A 19,642-nucleotide genomic window follows, 5' to 3' on the forward strand; every position below is an offset into this window, starting at 1 on the left:
CACCCGGACCTCCCTGTCCCATAGTGGGCATGGGCGTCCCATGGGACTGATGAAAGACTGACACAAAGTACCCATTTAATAGGTTGGCTTTTTCCTGGGCGTCAGTTGTCAGTTGCCCCATCTGGTTCAGCAGGGGTCCAATGTTGCCCTTGCTTTTCCTCCGGCTCCCCACATATCTGAAAAAGGACTTTTTATTGTCCTTGATGCTCAAAGCTAGTTGGAGTTCAGTTGCAGCCTTGGCTTTCCAAGGCTGATCCCTGATCTCAAAATCATGTATCCTGCGGATCAAATCCCAATAGTGCTATTATTCCTAGATAAGAAATATTGCAATGGATATTCTTGTGTGTTTGCGGAGCTAAGACACTGACATAAAGTCTACACTTAGAAACTTCTGCCAGCATAATAATGCTTGTTTCACTTAGAATATGAAGGTTCAGAAGAAGATATAAGTCCACCAAATCATTGATGAACTGGCCCAAAACTGCTAGCTCTCTTCCCAGTTCTGAGTGTGCTGACTTTCTCTACCCCACTGGCCTAGGAATTCACCATTCAAGGTAGGATCTGAACTCAGAATTTCCCTATGACAACGCAGAATAATAAAGGCTCGGCATTTTTTAATTAAAAAATGTAAATGTTCATTCCAATCTAGCATAACAGCAAAAAGTGTGCTATTTCAAAATAAAGTCTGTTATTGGAGCCAACATAGAAATCAAATCCAAATGTGGCAATGTAACAATACCATTTGTGAAACAAAATGTGTCCACCTAGTTGTCAGACCAAACAAACAATAACATTTTGTGAAACTTTATGTAAAATTTTGTTTCCTTACTCATCTTCAGTCATTCCTGTCTATTGGAATGCTGTTTGTTGAAGACCTTTGCTACCCACCATTTGTTTCTTTCAAAATGCTATTTTAATAGGAAAAATAATTGCTATATACATTACAGCTTGCCACTATAAGTTTTATTTGCTCCTTCTTGCTCTTATTAAAAGGTTGGGTGATTTTTTTTTTTTTTTTTTACTTACTGGGGAGTGTATGACCAGATTTTTTTTATATGTGCTGCTCATGTGTAATGCAGATTGACAAAAATGACTGTTAAGCTTCAAATGAAGTACATTAGTGTTTGTGACACAGGAACATGTCTTCCTCTGGTATAGAACAAAGACTTAGGATCATATGAAAGTAGGGCTGAAAGGGACCTCATGAAGTCATTTCAGTGGTTCTCATCCTTTTCAGACTCAAGAAAAATGAGAGTTCTGATTTTTCACTTATTTTTGACTATAGAAAAATAATGGAGCACTTTTCCCTTGCACACCATATTTCTCTCCAGTTGGAGGAGTCATTCCATTTGGTGTAAAAATAAATAATCATTGAACCACCCAGAAAGAGACAGAGACTCTAGACTGCTGGTTAGGATATTGTCCTGGGAAGTGACAGACCATAGCTAACCCCAAAATTAGTAAATGTATCAAAAAAATTAAGCTGAGAGCAGAAGATCCTACTGATTACTGTTTAGGGCACTCTTGTGAGACCACTGGGTTTGGACTCCCTTAGGAAGATGAAACAAGTGAATTAGTCTCCTATACCCTGGGTGAGTATCCTAACTGCTAGACTACTGGATAAAAGGAAAGGAAGACATCACCACCACCACCACCGCTCTCATCCTTGTTTTGTGATTCTAGGTTCCAAAATATTTTCAACTGAAACTGTTAAGCATGCACAATGTTAATTCATAAATAGTGGTTGACCAAAACAGCAGGAAATTAAGTACAATAGGTTCTTCTGTTTGCATACAGCCTTTTACAAACACAATTATGCAAATAAACAGGCTGTACTAATAAGTAGAACAGGAAAAAAACAGATTGGAAACAGGTAATTTCTGATCATTACGTGGTGGTGCTCTGTAAGTCACTGCCTGCATTTTTTGTCAGCTCTTAAAAGCTCATTGGCAAATAAATTGAAATTATGGCAATTGCTGTTTGATCATATCTTCTGCTGCCTTCTGCTCTTACTTTTGACCATGGGTGTGTGAATAAAGAAAAACCCACGTTTCAATTCATTCTCTTCGACATGCCACTGATTGACAGAAAACATGCCAGTTATTAACAGAAAACATGTTAAGCATACCACAGTAAAGTAAAATATATGAATTTATTTGAAGCTAAAAGAAGCCATATGTGATCATTTGCCAGATGATAAAAATGTTTCCTAACTTGAAAAATGATGAAAAATTGTCTATGAGCAGAAATCTCTTTCTGTGCACTGCTCAATTCTTATATTATTTGATAATTGCCCTTTTTTATCTTTTCTAATTTCTGCTTATACAATAAACCTTCAGGCTTCCCATACGTTGGTATGATACCTATCCCAAGTGACCTTGGTCTGTCTGACTGGATTTTACTGCAGTACAAATAAAAACAATCACACAAAACTGCTAAATCTTTTATATTCCTTTCTGCAAGATTTTCATACACTTTACAAATGACAAACGTTTATAAGCTGTTACTCAAAGAAAACAAACATTGGACATTGAAACATACTGCACAATGCAAATTTATTTTTCCATTTATGTCAGTGGTTCTCAACATTTGTAGACTCAAGGCACCCCGCAAGACTCAGGACACCTCTTTGGAAAAGTCAGCTCTTAGTTTTCACTTGATTTTTGATTACAGAAAAATAATAGATCATTCTTCTTTTAACAGAGCATTCTTCTGTTGAAAAGAAGGCAGAAAGACCAGAACAGGTCAGAATGCTTTTAACACTATGCATTCTTATTTGAAATATCTGGGTTTATCTTGTTAATCATGTTTGTACATCTAACAGTGCTAATTTTATGTAGCACCCCATGGCACTCTTGAAAAGATCTTAAGTCACCCCAGCATGCTGTGGCACCTTGTGTGAGAATTACTATGTAATCCTAATACTAAGACACAACTGGTAATAATTAGTTTTCTGGGCTAGGGATAGACATTCAGAAAGCCAGAGCCTCAATTGGTTCAATCTTTGCAGGTTAGTCTAACACATTCACTTTTGACTCTGGAAATTCAGGCACATGCCTGCAGTGTCATGCCAGAAGCTGGGGGGGCACTAAAGTGAGTCCTCAGCTGGAGGGAAACTAAGTTGAGGGAAGGGGCATGACCAGGCCTGGGCAGGCCTGAGTATGAATGGGGAGGTGTTTAAACCCCAAGATGGGGTCTGCCCAGAGGGGAAGAGGGGAAACAGCCCCTGTCAGGGGTCCCCAGCTCCCCAACTCCTGTTCACTGGCTGGCTGGTAGCAGGAACAGAGGCAGGGCCAGACTCCAGTAGCCTGCAGGGAAGCAGGGGTTTAATCCTCCCATTGCAGGGGGCAGGCAGTGCAGGCACCCATGAGGTCTGCTTGTGCACCTGGGGCCATGCACCCATGGCCACGGTGACCAGATGCCAGTAGCCTGAGGGGGAGGAGGGGTTTAATTCCCCCATTGTGGGCAGCAGTGGCGGGCACTGAAACAGCACCCTGAACAGATTCCCTCTGAGGAGCAGCCAGTCAGCCATGGGGAGAGGGTGGAAAGAGGGGATGCAGCGCCATAGGAAGTGGGGGGCGAGCAAGGTGACCACCCCAGGCACCGAAGCAAAGGGGCACTAACAGACACTGCTGAGCTGGGATGCAACAGAGCCATGAGTAGCTTATGGCAGGAGGGGCATGAGGATGGGAGTAGGGTGGCTCCCACTGCTGCGTGCACTCCTGGGCAACCATGGGTAGGGCATGTGCCCCCCCAGATCTCTTTGTGAGGCAAGGGTGAGCTGCCACTGAGTGCTTTGCCCTGGGCACCAAACTTCCTTGCCACCACACTGAGGGGATATGACCTGGCTGCAGGGGGTGGGGGGAACTGAGCCTAGTTACAGAGCCTGACTCACTGCTGCCTCCATCTGCAGCAGCATGGCCTGGGCTGGGGTGGCCCCAGGGGACAGGGGTCAGCACCTGCTGCCTCCTGCCTCCAGCTCCATGCAGGGGCCATGGTATGCAGGCAGGATGCAGCTGCAGTGTGGCTACCCACCCTCTCCCTCTCCCAGCAGCAGAGCAAACCATTCCAGTAGATGGATGTAAGGCAACTGTCACCCACTGCCTGCTCACCATTGCCTTCCCACATTGCTGCGCATGCCCTTGGCCCACAGTAGCATGCCTGGAGCACCCAACACCACTGTGAGCAGGCAGCAGGTGACAGGTGCCTCACCTCTACCCACCACGATGTCTTCGCCAGGAGAGGAAGGGGTCAGGGAGCCATGTTGCTGCAGCAGCCCATCTGCAAACTGTGGCCCCCTCTGTGGGGATGGAGGTGGGAGCTGGTGGGCACTGACCCCCCCAACCCCTGGGGTTGCCCCTGCCCAGTCTGTGCTGCCACAGTGGAAGCCAGAAATGAGTCAGGCTCTGTAACTAGCCCCAGCTCCCCCTGCAGCCAGGTCACATCCCCCCTCACTACCCCCTCCCTGCAGCTGGTTGGCCACTCCTCGGAGGCACTTGGCCCAGGGCACTCTGTCCATGCCTGCAATGTGGGGATTAAACCCCCCCACTTCTCCTCAAGCTATTGGCATCTGGCCACTGCAGCCCAGGTGCATGGGCTTGAGAGCACAAGCAGAGCCTATCGGTGCCCACATCCCCTCCCCCCGCACCAGTCCCCACTCCCCCTTGGACTACTGGGGTCTGGCCCCACTCCCATTCCTGCCACTGGAGCAGTGAAATGGGTGGGAGGCTGGGGACACTTTGCAGGGCCTGCTGCCCCCTTGGCAGGAAGACCTGGCAGCACTCCAGAGCAGGGTTTCCCACCCCCACCCCTTTATCAGCCACCCAGAGCTCTGGCTAGGGAAGAGCAGGGCAGAGCCAACCCTGCTTGGCTGGAACAGACAGACCAGCCCAGCCTAGCCCAGGACTGCAGAGCATGCTGGAGGACTCTGATTTAACTTAAACCAGACAGGGGTCTGGGACACAAGTTCCATAATCTGGTCAAGTCTGATACTACATTCAGCCAGGTTTATCTCAGACTGGTTTTGGCCGTTTTGAAACTGGTTTATGTGCAGTGAACTTATGTTCTGTTACAGATTTAAATGAGTTTCTGATCACTTAAACCGGTTTATATGCAACTTCTGTCTCTAGCATTGGGAAATGCTTTCTCTGGAACAGGGAGGACTATCTTATTTGCAAAGCTGTGGGACTATAAGGCACAACTTCTGTGATATTACAGTCATCTGAGATGCAGAGTATATGTTATACTATTTAGCAATTTTCTCTCACACACATCCACTAGCTACATGTCGTGAAATAACTTCCTCCCCCAGCTGCTGCACTCTGGCCCTTACTCATCTACTGTTATACTTTTGGACTTCTTTCACATGTAGCAATATTCAATCTAAAGACCAAAAAAACCCCAACCCTTGATGTCTGCAAACCACCACCAAATAATAAAACTAATTATATCATACACTTTTTGAAAGGCTTTTCCTTGGCAATTACAATATGCAAAGTTTCACCCAATGGGATTTAGTGGGGATGAAGTTGACAGGTTTTTTCTGAAGTTTCTTTCAAAATCTAATAATTTAAATAATTTAAAAATAGAATGCTGATATTGAATCAAATAGAACTGATAAAAAGCTCTACAGAAAGAATATTATCCTTTACTAAATTCTATGGAGTTTTACAGTGATTTCTATAGAATCCATTGGATTCATTTCCATCTAGTTCTATAATAATTTTCCATGTACGTTTTTTGCTTTTTATGCCTAAGCTCAGATATCTCATATGCAATTATGTTCTATTGTAATAGAAGCAAGAAAGAGATTAAAGTAATGTTAAATAACAGATCAGTCTTGAGATACCTCATTTTTATACAAAAAGTTAAAAATCACAGTAGCTTCCCAATGAACTAAGAGAATGGGTTAATGGTTCAACGCTGAACAATATAAGTAACACATTTTAATTGGCTGCTTTTACACTTACTTTTCTATCTACTACATCTGTTGTCTCAAAGCTAGAGGTTCTAAGTGACCCCCTTCTGACAATCTTAGAAAACCCAGATGGATTGGTGCCGGTTTGGAGCTTTTTTGGCTTTAGCAATTACTTTTTTTGTCTGTTGGCAGTTACTAAAAAGACTCCTCATAAAATTAATCTAGTGTACATGGAGAGAAGTTAAGACAGTCACTGAGCTGTAAACAATATCTGGGGTGACGATACTACCTGGCTGAAAATTTGCACATAGCTGTTCTACATAAGTTCCAAAAGTAAAGCTGCATACAAAAACAATAAGCTTCAATTTGCTTTGCATCAATATTTCAGTTGAAAAGTATACTCACTTGTAATAAATTACAGTAGGTAGATGATAGCCTATATTTTTGTGTCTACTTACTGTATTTCTATCACAATAAGGAAATAACCGGTGTCAGGAGCTCAAATTATTCTTGCCTGTACAGACATTGCCTAGATGTAAAAGTCATGCCAACTTAAGAAAACTGATTAAGTGTTTTGTCTGCACACAGAAACTGAACTAGCATGATTTCATATCAGTGTTGGCAGAACAGCGCATCTATTTTGGTTTAAATCAATGCAAGTTTCTCACATGATACACTCATTTCAGGTTAAGGGTATTTGATTATCAATTTAGCTCAAGTTGTCCACACAGTGGAGTTGTATCAATTTAACTGAGTAAGTTTTTAAACCAATTTAGCTAATCAGTACAATTCTCTTGTACAGACAAGGCCCCAGAAATCAGGACAATACTCAGTTTAAAAAAGTGGGTAGTACTCTTACATGATTCGCATATAAATTTAAATCCCTGTTTCTGTTAATCTGATCAGTAACAATGGAAAACCATCCAGTGTAGTCTCTTTCAATTTACTGCACTAATTCATTTTAAACTATTATAACATGCAGGATTAAAACATACCTAAATTGAGCAACTGCGTATTACTGTAAATTCTTGTCCTGCTCTTCACTGTTTGTCATGGTGACTCACTTGTGTGACCAGGAGTGCATGAAAACTGTTGGCCTCCAGTGAAACCAGCCTCAACCAGCTAAAAGGTAGAAAAGAAAGGTAAGAGATGGGTGAGCCAAACAGCTATGATGAAGCATAAATGCCATCAGACAAACCACAAGTTTGTTTAATCTCTGAGAATTTTGGTTTTTAGACCCAAAGAGAGGGAATTTGGGTCTAAAAACCTAAAGGAGTTAGAAAACCTAAAGGAGAAAGGGGTTTTTTGTTTGCTTGTTTTGATTCCTTTTAGTGAAGGATTTTTCATTAACTAAAATGAAAAGTAAATGAAAAAAATCCTTTGCAGCTTGTCAAAAATAATAAATATATAACACTTGCCCTGTTAATCAATGCACTGATGTATGCATTACTGTATTCTGCACTGCTCCAGCTTGTAGCTAGTGTGACTCCTTAAAAGTGTCTCCACATATCTCAATCAAGTCTGCCCTGAAATAAAGTTTAAATTTATATACTATTGTTCAACTCTTGAAAATGATCAGTCCAAATATGCTTATTAATGTTATTCTTAAATACAGTTCACATTTGCTCAGACTGACAAAGGAACACTATGGTACAAAACAGAAAAATTAGCGGGTGGGCCCATTGCTTGTTTTGACTTTTGCTTCCCCTAGAGCAGTGGTCTCCAAAGTGGGGTGCGTGCACCCCAGGGGGTACACAAGACAATCCATTGGAGTGCAGGAAGAAAATATTAGAACTTCTATTTATATTTATATAAATATAGGGTTATATAAATTTAGAGTTATATTTATATAAATATACATATATTGGGGGTGCATGCTCAAAAACTTTTTACTGGTAGGGGTGCGGGATCAAAAGAGTTTGGAGACCATTGCCCTAGAGCAGAATTTTTTTAATGCAAGACAGAGGTGCCAATCAAACTGTATCATGAGTGACAAGGAAATCAGACAGCAGTGATACCTGATAGCAGAAGTAACTTGTGACATAAAGCTGAAACTGAAAAAGTCCATTAGATCACCATTAAAAAACCTGTGGCCCTTAGGGAGATATATATGTATAAAACAAGTTAAGTGGTTCCCATCCAGAGTAGTCACCTGCTCTGAATTTTGTGGAACAGTCCTTGATACTGTGATATAAGCCACCCTGATCCAACTGGAGGCCTGGGGCTACATGCAACTCTCTTAGGGTTAATTTGTATCCTCTGGGCTCCCACCTAGGCTTATGCCCCACCCCTCTCTACAGCTGTAGCAGCAGCAACTGAGGTCTTCACGCTTGTCTTCCCTTCTCTGGCTCTACTTCCTAACCCTGCCCCAGGGGGCAATGTAGTATATTGCAGCAGAGGAGCCTATGACTGGGGAGCTGCAGTTAAGGCTGGGACATGCATGTGGCATGCAGCCCGGGGGGCCTGTGTCTTACACTACTGCAGTCCATCAGCATGCAGCCCGATTGGTGCATTCAAGAGGGCCCTGTCTGCTTAGAAATTGGACAGCCCTGTCATAGCCTGTCCTTTCTTGGCAGGTAATCCTGATTTCATCTGTCTCCAGAGATGTTGAAACAGTGAGTGAGAGGGAGCTCAACTTCTCTCCTCCTTACAGGACTCTGTAACCTGGGAATAGATGTACTGAATTAGAAGATAGGAGATCATCCTTATTTTAAACTAAAGTTTATGTACAAATTACTATATTTACTCTAAGATGACTCCCCCCCCCAATAATTAGATACTATACACAGAAAATTTAGAAATTTGTTACAATTTTCCATGGATAAAATCTAATTTTTGAGGGTCATCTTTTATTCATATCCCCCCTGCTAAAGTGAGGAAGTGGCAAAGATGACCAAGTAGCTTACCCCATCTTTTTGCCTGCCCTGATTGCCCCCTCCCAGCCTCAAGCCCCCCTTTTACCCTTGCTTCTGTTCCCCTTTCTGCCCCTCCCCCAGTTTCTGCTCTCCTAGTCCCCCAGAGTCTGTTCCCTGCTTCCCTTATGCCTTATCTTTACTTCACATTGGCAGGATCCACCCAACTTCTAGCCTGGGGGACTGAGCACGGGCCCATCCCATTCCTCATAGCAGCCATGAGGGCTGTACACCACTTGATACAGGGCTGGAACAGGGTGATGCTCAGTGCCCCAGGCTGCAGTGTGCATGGAGCCTGCCAGTACACAGCAAGGTGTTGCATAAATTGCTGATTTTATCCCCAGGAGGCTAGTCCAATTCACCTCTAGAAGAGAGTCACACTTTCAGGCTGGATCCAACTCTATTTTATTGCTTGCAAGCAGGCAGACAGAGGAGCTTGTTGCTCAGATCAGTGTCGACCCTAAACAAACAGTGCACGTGGCTTTTATTGAGCTAGCATTCTTTTCAGTTGAGGTGTTACATTTTAATTGGTCATTTCAAACCAAAACCTGAGCAACCTATAAGGCATACGTAGTGGGCCATCCTGTACCACGTGGGTGGAAAGTTACAGAATGCAGGGGTTAATACTAAAACAAGGAACAAAGAAACATAGAGAAAAGTATCTATTTTCACTACAAAGGTAAGTGGGGGGGAGAGAGAAGGGGGATGAGGCAGGGGAACAGAGGCTGTGGGGGGAGACATGGCGGGGGGTGAGGCTGTAGGGGGAGATGGTAGGGTGCAGAAGCAGTGCAGGAGCTGTGGCCTTGACCCCTGTTAGGGCCTGCAGCCTGAGCCACATCAGCTATCTGCCCTATCACCACACTCATACTCAATTCTAAAATGATCTTTTGTTTTATTGGACCAACTACATAGTGCAGAGTTGTTAAACAAGCTTTTGAGTACCTGGTACATATAGCTACAGATACATGAACACACCCTGGTTAGTCCTTAAGGTGCCCCTGCCTGCTCCTTGAGTTCAGACTAACACCGCTATGTGTCTAGACCAGGTGAGCCAGATCTAGCCCCGGTCAGCTTGCCACAGAGCCACGACTCTCCACCTGCAGTGCCCCAGGGTGCCCCACAGGCTGTGCCCTGGCACTAGGGCTAGCATGCAAGGCTCGGCCCCAGCACACAGCGCCAGGCTGAGGCAGCACAGGGCCCCATCTGGCTGCGGACGGGCCCCACACCACTCACGGGGCAAAAAAAGCTGAGCCCGCTTCCTCTAGACGAAAATTCCCACCCAGCCGCTCCGGCTCGCAGTTGCGGCGAGACCCCATCAGCACCACCTCCTCGCCAGCCGGCGGCCGTGGCCGCTATCTCGGCAGGGCGGGGCAGGGGTCATGGCACGTGGGGCAGCTCCGCCTCCGGCGCCTAGCTGAGCCGTGGCGGCCCTGTGAGTAACGCGGCGCGTGTGGTGGGAGCGGGTGGGCCTGGTGGGGCGCGAGCGCGGCCCGGTTGCGGGTGTGTGCGGCTATCCCTTGGCCCCAAGCTAGGGCTGGAGAGGCGAGCCAGGCCGGCGCCGTTGGAAGCTGAGCGGCGAGCCCGCGCATTGAGTCCGGGGGGGTCACCGAGGCACCCGCTGCTCGGAGCAAGACTACTACTCCCCCCCCGAGGCTGTGTCTACCGGCAAGGGTGGAGATGGCACCACCTGTCTGGGCAGCCTGTTCCCCCGTTTTACTGCCCTCCTTCCGAGAGCGTTTTATCTGATTTCACCTAAACGTCCCTTGCTGCAGCTTCATAATATTGCACCCTCACGTCACTGCTGCGGTGCTCCCCTCGGGCGGGCAGATACAGCAGGTGCCGCCCGGCCCAGGTGCCATCCCGCCCGTGGCACGGCAGGCCTGGCATGGCTGCGCGCCCACACTCCCATTTCATGGCTCCTTCCAGCTACTGTGCCACAGGCGCGGGCCCCGTGGAGACTGGCATGGACCCCCACAGGCAGGGCCCGAGCTCTGGGCTGAGTGCCTGGCCTTAGCCTGCCCTGAGAGGGGGTTGGGATCCCTGCAGCACCTGCTCCAGACCCACCCTTCCCAGCTATGATGAACAGCAGTGGCAGCTGGGCAGAAGCTGTTGTGCTGGGCACTAGGAAAAAGTGGGACCTGATGGCAGGTATGGCTGCCTTGCTGCAGGCATCCAGACCCCACAGGAGCTGTCCTGTGGCTCCTCCCCATTGCTGCTGCCCCAGGCCCCTGCACCTGGTGGGGTAGCAGGGTGGAGCCATGTTTTGGGCGGCTGCTGCTGGTTATCTGAAAAAAGCAAGGCCTGGTGACAGGCATGGCAATACATCTGTTGGCTCATGATACAGCTTTGTGGGCCATGTCTTTAGCACCCCTGCTCCCAAGGAATGGTGGAGATGGGGAAATATGATCCACAAGACAGAAACATATTTATTCTCAGCCACAGAGGAGCTTGGGAACAGGTTTGTTCCAAACCAGCAAGCAAATCAGTTATGCAGTCCTTTGCCTATGGTCAAAGTTAAACAGTTATTAACTTGTACTCTGTAGTGAGTCCAAAGACTGCACTTACCATTAAGAGGGGAAAGGTTTGAAATCCAGGCAATAGAACAGCTGACATTGCAAGCAGAGTCTAGATCTGGCCTGGCCCTTAGAGCAACAAAACTGATTGGAGGCCTGGGGAATATGACTTAAAAGGAGAGGCTGAGTGAGCTAGGGCTGTTTAGCCTGGCGAGGAGACAACTGAGGGGAAATTTGATAGCAGCTTAACACCAGAAGGTAGGTTAAAGAGAAGATGGAGATGGGTTTTTCTCTGGCAATAAGGGACAGGACTAGGAGCAGTGGCCTTGCTGTAGCAGAGGAAATTTGGGTTGGAGATTAAACCAAACTTTCTGACCATGAGCATGGTCAAGCATTGGAACAGACTGCCTAGAGACGTGGAATCTCCATCCCTGGAAACTTTCAACAGCAGTTTGGACAGATACCTGGCTAGGATGGCTTAACTGGAGATGATCCTGGCTTGAGCACGGTGTGAAGCTAGATGAGGGTGTGAGATCCCTTCCAGCCCTGCTTTTCTCCAATCCATGTCAGTAGCGTTTACTTGCTTTCAGTTTTAATCGGTATATTTGCATAAATATGACTACTTCCCTGATATGAGGAAAGGCCAGCAGGATTTGAATCCAACTTTTTAATTTCTGCATTTCTTGCCATGGCTCACTTACTTAAAATAAGTAGAGAGATGGGCATGTGAGACTTCAATATTTGTATATATTTAATTAATTGTTTATTTTTAAAGCGTATCAAAAAGTTCATATTGGCTTATAAAAACAACCCTGCAATCACTTCATGTCATTGCAGTGACTGGGGGTTGCAGGAATAAATCCAGCTGGGAGAATTTAGTTTTAAATGAGGGGAAGAGCACAGCTTGCAACAAACCCATTTTAGGCATTGCATTGTCATGACCTCATTTATTTTACTGTCACCTAAACGTATGATTCAAGCAGTTTGTACCTGCTGTTTTGGGTTTTATATACTTGTTAAATGCACAATTACAATGCAAAACAGAGTTTACAGATTAAAATATTAAAATATGATCATATTTTTCCCAGGATAGATTTTCCTGTTTTTCTTCTACTATGTAATTTTAGTTTATCTAGCTCTTATTTCTTCCACGTGTGTAGTGTGCCTACAATACTATCTCCAGGCACAGAAAGGTAGCTTTGTTAGTCTTAAGTCAGGAAGAAAGTCTGTGTTGCACCTTACAGACTAGCTAATTATAAGATGCATGAGCTTTCTTAAGCCAAATGTATTTTTTCCAAATAAATCTTTCTCTCCCTTCATAAAGTTTTACAGTTCTGTTGTTAGCTACCAAATTTCCATGGACCTTTAAACCCTCCCTCCTCAACCTATTAGCGACTTGGATGAGGGTGTGGAGAGCACCCTGTTCAGGTTCGCTGATGACACTAAGCTATGGGGTACAGTGAATACACCGGCAGGCAGGGACCACATCCAGGCAGACCTGGATAGGTTAGAGAAGTGGGCAGATCTGAACAGGATGCGGTTCAACAAGGACAAGTGCAGAGTGCTGCACCTGAGGAGCGGGAACCAGCATTATGGTTATAGGTTAGGGGCTGACCCTCTCGGCAGCACAGAGGCAGAGAGGGATCTTGGAGTCAGGATTGACTCCAGGATGAATATGAGTCGCCAATGTGACGAAGCAATAGGCAAAGCCAACCGCACCCTGTCCTGCATCAACAGGGGCATCACTAACAGGTCCAGAGAGGTTTTGCTCCCCCTCTATGCGGCGCTGGTCAGGCCACAGCTAGAGTACTGTGTCCAGTTCTGGGCACCGCACTTCAAGAAGGACGTGGAGAACCTGGAGAGGGTCCAGAGGAGGGCCACTTGTATGGTTGAGGGCCTCCGTGGCCAGCCCTATGAGGAGAGGCTGAGGGACCTGAATCTCTTTAGTCTCTGCAAGAGGAGACTGAGGGGGGATCTTGTGGCTGCCTACAACCTTATCAGGGGCCAGCAGCAGGGACTTGGGGAAAGTCTGTTCACCAGGGCCCCCCTTGGAGTCACCAGGAACAATGGCCACAAGCTGAGGGAGGATAGGTTTAGGTTAGATATTAGGAAAAACTACTTAATGGTAAGGGTGGCCAGAGCCTGGAATAGGCTTCCCAGAGAGGTGGTGCTCTCACCTTCCCTGGAAATCTTCAAGAGGAGACTGGATAGGCACCTGGCTGGGGTCTTATGACCCCTGCCACCCCCAGTGCTCCTTCCTGCCCATGGCAGGGGGTCGGACTAGGTGATCTGTCTAGGTCCTTTCCGACTTCTATGATTCTGTGATTCTATTCTCCCTACAAAGTGCTTGAGTAAATAGGTTGGATTTTATACCATGTTTTGAAATGAAACCTTCTTGCTGCCATCAGTGGTTGAGGAGTTAGGGCATGCCAGGCTGAGTGCCTTAGTTGACTTTAGCATTGGGTCTGGATCCTGAACAAGGGAGTGTTTGCTAAAACTTTTTGCTTTATATGTTGTTTTAGAATGTTAGTTCTGAGTAATGTGTTTGTCCATCTATAATTGGAAAGGATTTGGCAATATGAAGCCTGTCATTGTGGTGCATGGTGGAGCTGGCCGCATCTTTAAAGAACGAGAAGATGGAAGTCGTTCTGGCGTTATCAGAGCATCACTCAAAGGCTACAGTATCCTTAAACAAGGAGGCAGTGCCTTAGATGCAGTTGAGCAAGCAGTAACATTAATGGAAGATGATCCACATTTTAATGCAGGTAATTTTTCACTGCATAACTGTTATCACAGTATGTAATTTGTTTATATTGTAGCTCACATATTTTGCCTTGTCTATTCATGGCATACACTTTTTCAGTGTGATGCAGTAGGGAAATGCAGACTGCACTGGTTTGAAGGGGTGGAATTTGACATCATAATGCACTTTATTTCTTCCACAAGAGAAAAAGCCTGGTATGTACTGTAGTCACATGTATATTCGCATAGCAAGAAGAGTTTGTTTTTTCCCTTCTGACTTAATCTTGTTTCTTTCTTTTGAATTTACATCATTGTTCCAGTATTGCAGCAGTAGTATTCTGCAGATGTTCTTCCTTTCTTGCACTGTACACTTAATAAGACACCTATGCCTTGAGGAATTAATTATACATTCATGCACAAGCTTTATATTCCCATTTAATTCATCTGCATATAATTATGGGTGAAATTTGGGCCTTAGTCTTTTAATGGTGCTTGGCATATATCTAGTGTTTGAGCAATTTTTTTTTTCTCCCCAGACGATTGATGCTGCCCTATGCAGTAGATCGGGGGGCAAACCTGCAGCACTGATGCTATAAGTGGCACAGGCAGCCTTTGTGTGTGGCACATGGTACACAGAGCAGGGAGCAGAAATCAGAGCATCAGACTGGGGAGGGGGTAGACCAGGTAAGGGAAAGAATCCACTCAGGGAGGGTGTGGGGCTAATTTGTAGCGCTCCTGCCAAAAAAGGTTGGCCTCCTCTGTAGTAGGTGATTCATGAGTTCTTCAAATGCAGTGATTGCTAAGAATGGTACTTTCTGATATTTTTCCCTCTTAGTACCTAGCCCATTTTTTCCACTGCTCATTAACACATCTTATTAAGACTGAGTGAAATTAACATTCCTTTTTTCAAGGTATGTTTAGGGTACTTGGGGCAGGCAGGTGGGCTATGGGGGAGGGGCTAAGGCAAATTTTGGAGTGGCTGCAGCCCTGCCCCCGTAGCCCTCTCCCAGTGCCACCATTGCCCACCCTGAGCCCCCAAAATCTCTATCGGTGCACCCCTAGTTAAAATGGTATTGACTTGTGACTGACTTGGCTGGAACTTCTAGTGATTCGTCTTTCCCGTGATTCTGGTTCCATTTTGCTAAATGAGTAGGTATGTCAACATTGCATCTTCACTGGGGCTGTTGTTTAACTAGCCCTGGATTTATATTCCTTAATTTAATTTGTACTTTTCTTGCTTTTCCACAAGAGCAGTTTCTGTATCTTCCCAGCCTTCAGAGATTTCTTTTGCTTGTATTGACATATTGGTAGCTGAACTTTGATTTGGGCACATTTTTAATGCTTCTCAGATCTCTGCATGCTCTTAAGTGTCCAGTTGCTTACATGTAGGCAGTTCTAGTATAACTTCTTAAGTTTGAGACTAAGAGTGTGAGATGAGTGGCTTGAGGAATTTTTGTGTACAACATTACAAATCAAAAGCAGAGTTGCAGAACAGAAACTTGTTCAGACGTGTAATCTTTGTGCAGACAAAGGAGTCTTTTGGAAGTTGGGTTCCTCCTGTAAGTGATCTTTACTCATGGGTATACAAATACAGGTACTGCTTTAATAATGCATGTAGGTACTACTTTATGAGGTATTTCTTTTTTGGGGGGTGCAGACTTAATGAGTTGGCTGATGTCACTGGTCAGAAGAACATAACTTGAAATGGCCTTCTGTGCTGACCACAAGATTTCCATATTCCGTTATTTTGTATCTTGTGATTTTTCTGAGAACCCTGTTCTATAGTTCACCTGGAATGGAGAAAAACTAAATTGAAAAGAGTAGAAAAGTATTTCTGTCAGGAAAAATATTCACCCACCTTTTCCTCTGGGGATATTTGCATAACCTTTGCCTTCATTTCAGTTTTGTAAACATCAGTTTCATACAGTCAGTAACAAGCACTTTCAAGTTGCTTAATTGTCTTCAGAACAGGAAAGCTCAGGAAACTCAGACTTACTTTCTAGAATGCAGTGCTAGAGCATATAGCCCATGACCTTTGTGGTAGAGCAATTTAAGAATATATTGTGGTATTAGCCAACTCTGAAATGCAGTAAAACTATGGAGAGGGGTGGGCAATTATTTGGGCTGGAGGTACACTTAATGAGTTTTGGGGACCTGTTAATAGGTGCATGAATCTCTCTCTCCTCTTGCTTTCACTCTTTTCTCTGTCTCAGTCTCTGTCTTCTTGCTCTCGCTCTCTCTCCCTAGACCCCAACTAAAGCTGTAGTTCAACAGGAACCTCAACACCCAGTGATGGATCCAGGCAGAAGCTTCTGCTGCATCAGACAGGTGGCAGTGTCAGGTGTGGATGCAGCTAGCAGGTTCCAGAACCCCAATATGGAACTTGCTGGCAGTGTTACAGCTGATGCTGATGCATACTCAGTGCTGCAGAAGCTCCTGCCTGGATGCACAACTGAGCATCGGGGCTTCTGGCAAACTACAGCTTCAGCTGGGTTCTGGAGGGAAGGATGGAGACGCTCCTGCCTGGGTCCACAGCTGATGCTGCTGGCAGGTTTCAGGTTGGGGCTCCAGGCAGGAGCTTGCAGTGCATTAAGAGGCCGGTGGTGTCAGCTCTGGATGCTGCCAGCAGGTTCTTTGTCCAGGCTCTTGAACTTGCTGGTGGCATTCATAGCTGATGATGCCACCTGCCCACTGCAGTGGAAGTCCCATTCAGGTCCACAACTGATGCCACCACATCAAGGGCTGACGCTGGGCAGAAGCATTCCTGCCTGCCTGCCACCACACGGCAGCCAAGGCTGCTGGCCAGCTGCACCCAGGCGAGATCCAGTGAGTTGGCAGCTGTCTACCTGCAGGCTGGATTGAACCTGTTGGTGGGCCGGATCCAGCTTGTGGGTCATATTTTGCCCACGCCTGCTATAGCACATGGTTAGGAATCTATTGGTAATGGGTTTTTTTCTGGAACATCAGTGTAGCTGTTAGCTTCAGTGGACTGAACTCTGTCTTACACCATTTTTATTGTAACAATAAACTGTTGCTTCTTTTGAGTTAATGACCACAGCAGCTGTTCCTTCAAATTTACCAAACCATTGGAAATGGCTGTTAGGACTTCAACTTATCCTGTGCCAAAAAGATTGTCGTTGTCAATTTTGACGTTTAACTAACAAAACAAATTTCAGGGCATGCATATAATTTCCTTTTCATGGTTTGAATCTAGAGATCATCTTTCTTCTGCTCTAAATGAATAAATTGGGATATTTTAGGCATGAATCTTTTGTTCATGAATGTTCACTCTAATTTGCTTTAATTAGAATTTGGTGCCCTGTTTTATAATTTACTTCATACAGAAATGACTGACTTTTAACAAGATTGTAGGTTGTAGGCCTGAGGCCTAGCTGAAATAGCTATGCAGCCCAATTTTGGCTGTCCTGATGAACATGGCAAATTTTGTAATCACTTACATATACATTCACACATGTTTTAATACTCATTAAACACAGCTGTTCTCAGTGAGCAGGAGAAACTGAGCTGAAACCTAAGTTAAGAAGTGCCTGATGGCAATGACTGTTTTAAAACTCACCATCTCCATAAAAGAAAAACAGTTTTATTGTTAGGCTGGATGGAAAAACATGAGAATTACTAGCAGGCAGAGAAGAGGAATGGGGAAGACATGTTGGGGGAATACCAAGTAGTCCAGATCCCTTTTCAGATAACATGGTTTAGTTGTGCTTTATAGATCAGCGTTAGGTAAGTGAAAGTCTCCCTGTTCTTGCAAGAGCTCAGGAGGTGTAGTGAATTCCAGAGACATCAACTCTGAAAGAAGAGTCAGAGAAAAATTAGCTATCTTTGTTGGATGAGATAAGGAGAGGTTGCCACCTCTGTGGCAGTTAGCATTGTTAGCTAGCCTAGCCTTCGTGCTTGGTGACTACAAGGAACACAATCCTGGTGCAACCAGGATTTACTCTTCCTGTCTGCATGGTGTTGTTGCTGGGCTAACTGGTCTTGTCAGACCACCGTGCTAATTAGCCCAGCAACAACACCATGCAGACAGGAAGAGTAAATCCTGGTTGCACCAGGGTTGTGTTCCTTGTAGTCGCCAAGCACGAAGGCTAGGCTAGCTAACAATGCTAACTGCCACAGAGGTGGCAACCTCTCCTTATCTCAGCCAACAAAGATAGCTAACTTTTCTCTGACTCTTCTTTCAGAGTTGATGTCTATTAGTCTGTCCAGATGCTGCTGCACTTTCTCCAGTTTAAGGGTGCTTGCCTGAAACAGGGTAGCAAGCTTGAGGGCACTGCTGCCAGGCATGATAGGTTTATCATATGTTTATGGTGTCAGAGAGCTTGGTTTTGTTAAGCTAGCAAAACAGACCAAGAGAGTAAGATATTGACATATTGAAGAGGTAAAGAGGATACCAGGTAGGGAAAAGAGATGTTCTCAAACAAATAGTGTTTGCACAAGAATAAACAGCTATAAATTGGCCATGATTATAAATTTAAGATGGAAATTAGATGGAAATTCCTAACAGAGGAGTGAAGTTTTGGACCAGCCTTTCAAGAAGGATGAAGGGCATAGGTACAACCTGACTAGTTTCAATATAGAGATTAGTAATTGCTTGCTAGCAATTGCAGAGGAGAGGATTTGATAATCCAGAGGCCATTACAGTCTTGTGCTGCTTAAGTGACTTTTGCTGATGCTCAAGGCTTTGTAAATTGGGACACTTTGCCTTAGGCTCTTAAATTAACATTTAGGAATCTGTATTTAGGTACTCATATCTATTACTTTGGCTTCAGTGGGATAACAAATGCCAGTTTCCAGCCTCCTTTAAATATTAGTTTTAAAATAACTTATCTTCCACAATTTTAGCAAAGCTAAAGTGAAAACCAGATAACTTTGTTTGCTTCTACTGGGGTTTGATTTTTTTTTTTTAAGATGTTGCATGTTTTGTTTCTTCACTGTTCCCAAAACTTTTGTATTGCTTTAGATGGTGATCAGTTATACCTTATCTATCCCTCACAATGCAATATCCAAGCTATTGGGAGCTATTTTTATTATTATTGCCTTGTATTTCACACAATGCAACCACATCATTAGTTCAAGAAAGGCTTTGCCATAGAGTTTACACAGATAGTTACAAAAAGATGTTTGTTTAACTGCTGTGATGCTCACAGGAGGTCGTTGTTTGCTTTTCAAGTCTGTATGTCTCTCTTTCTGACTATTTCACAGGACTTCAGGGTTATGACTACACTACAGAATAGAAAATGGATTTATATATTGCTGACTTTCTACCTGTGTTGGGTTTGGTGCCATGGAACAATAGATTTTAAAATCTTGCATGAGCTAATCTGAGATAGCAAAGCTAAACTCATAACTCATCATTTTGTGAGTTTAGTCTGTAATTTGGTGGATTTTGCAGCATTTTAAGAGTGGAGAAAATGTGGAGATAAAGGATGACACTGAATAAAAACAGTCTTATCACTCCCCTTCATACTTTTCATAGTTTCATAGTTAGTAGGGTCAGAAGGGACCTGAGCAGATCATCAGGTCTGACCCCCTGCCAC

General features: G+C 44.7%; 1 protein-coding gene and 1 long non-coding RNA gene across 5 annotated transcripts in view; one reads left to right on the forward strand and one right to left on the reverse strand.

The window, feature by feature from the left end:
• The window catches only part of LOC109299951, a 105,652-nt gene extending 97,519 nt beyond the window's left edge, over positions 1-8,133 (reverse strand). For both annotated transcript variants that reach the window (XR_002098069.1, XR_002098070.1), the window contains exons 1-2: positions 8,070-8,133; positions 6,913-7,039 (exon numbers count right to left, since the gene is read on the reverse strand). This is a non-coding gene — a long non-coding RNA (uncharacterized LOC109299951). The remainder of the gene's footprint in view (positions 1-6,912; positions 7,040-8,069) is intronic.
• Positions 8,134-11,100: 2,967 nt separating this feature from the next.
• Positions 11,101-19,642, forward strand: part of ASRGL1 (asparaginase like 1) — a 32,638-nt gene continuing 24,096 nt past the window's right edge. The window contains exons 1-2 of one of the 3 annotated variants that reach the window (XM_019520488.1): positions 11,101-12,052; positions 13,910-14,107. In XM_019520488.1, the coding sequence (XP_019376033.1) occupies positions 12,031-12,052; positions 13,910-14,107 (220 nt within the window). In that variant the 5' untranslated portion in view covers positions 11,101-12,030. Of the gene's footprint in view, positions 12,053-13,675; positions 14,108-19,642 lie in introns of those variants that run through there. The other 2 variants (XM_019520489.1, XM_019520487.1) reach the window with 2 other exon arrangements.

The sequence above is a fragment of the Gavialis gangeticus genome, unplaced genomic scaffold (genome assembly GCF_001723915.1).
Source record: "Gavialis gangeticus isolate Ggan-Ray unplaced genomic scaffold, GavGan_comp1, whole genome shotgun sequence".
Lineage (NCBI taxonomy): Eukaryota > Metazoa > Chordata > Crocodylia > Gavialidae > Gavialis > Gavialis gangeticus.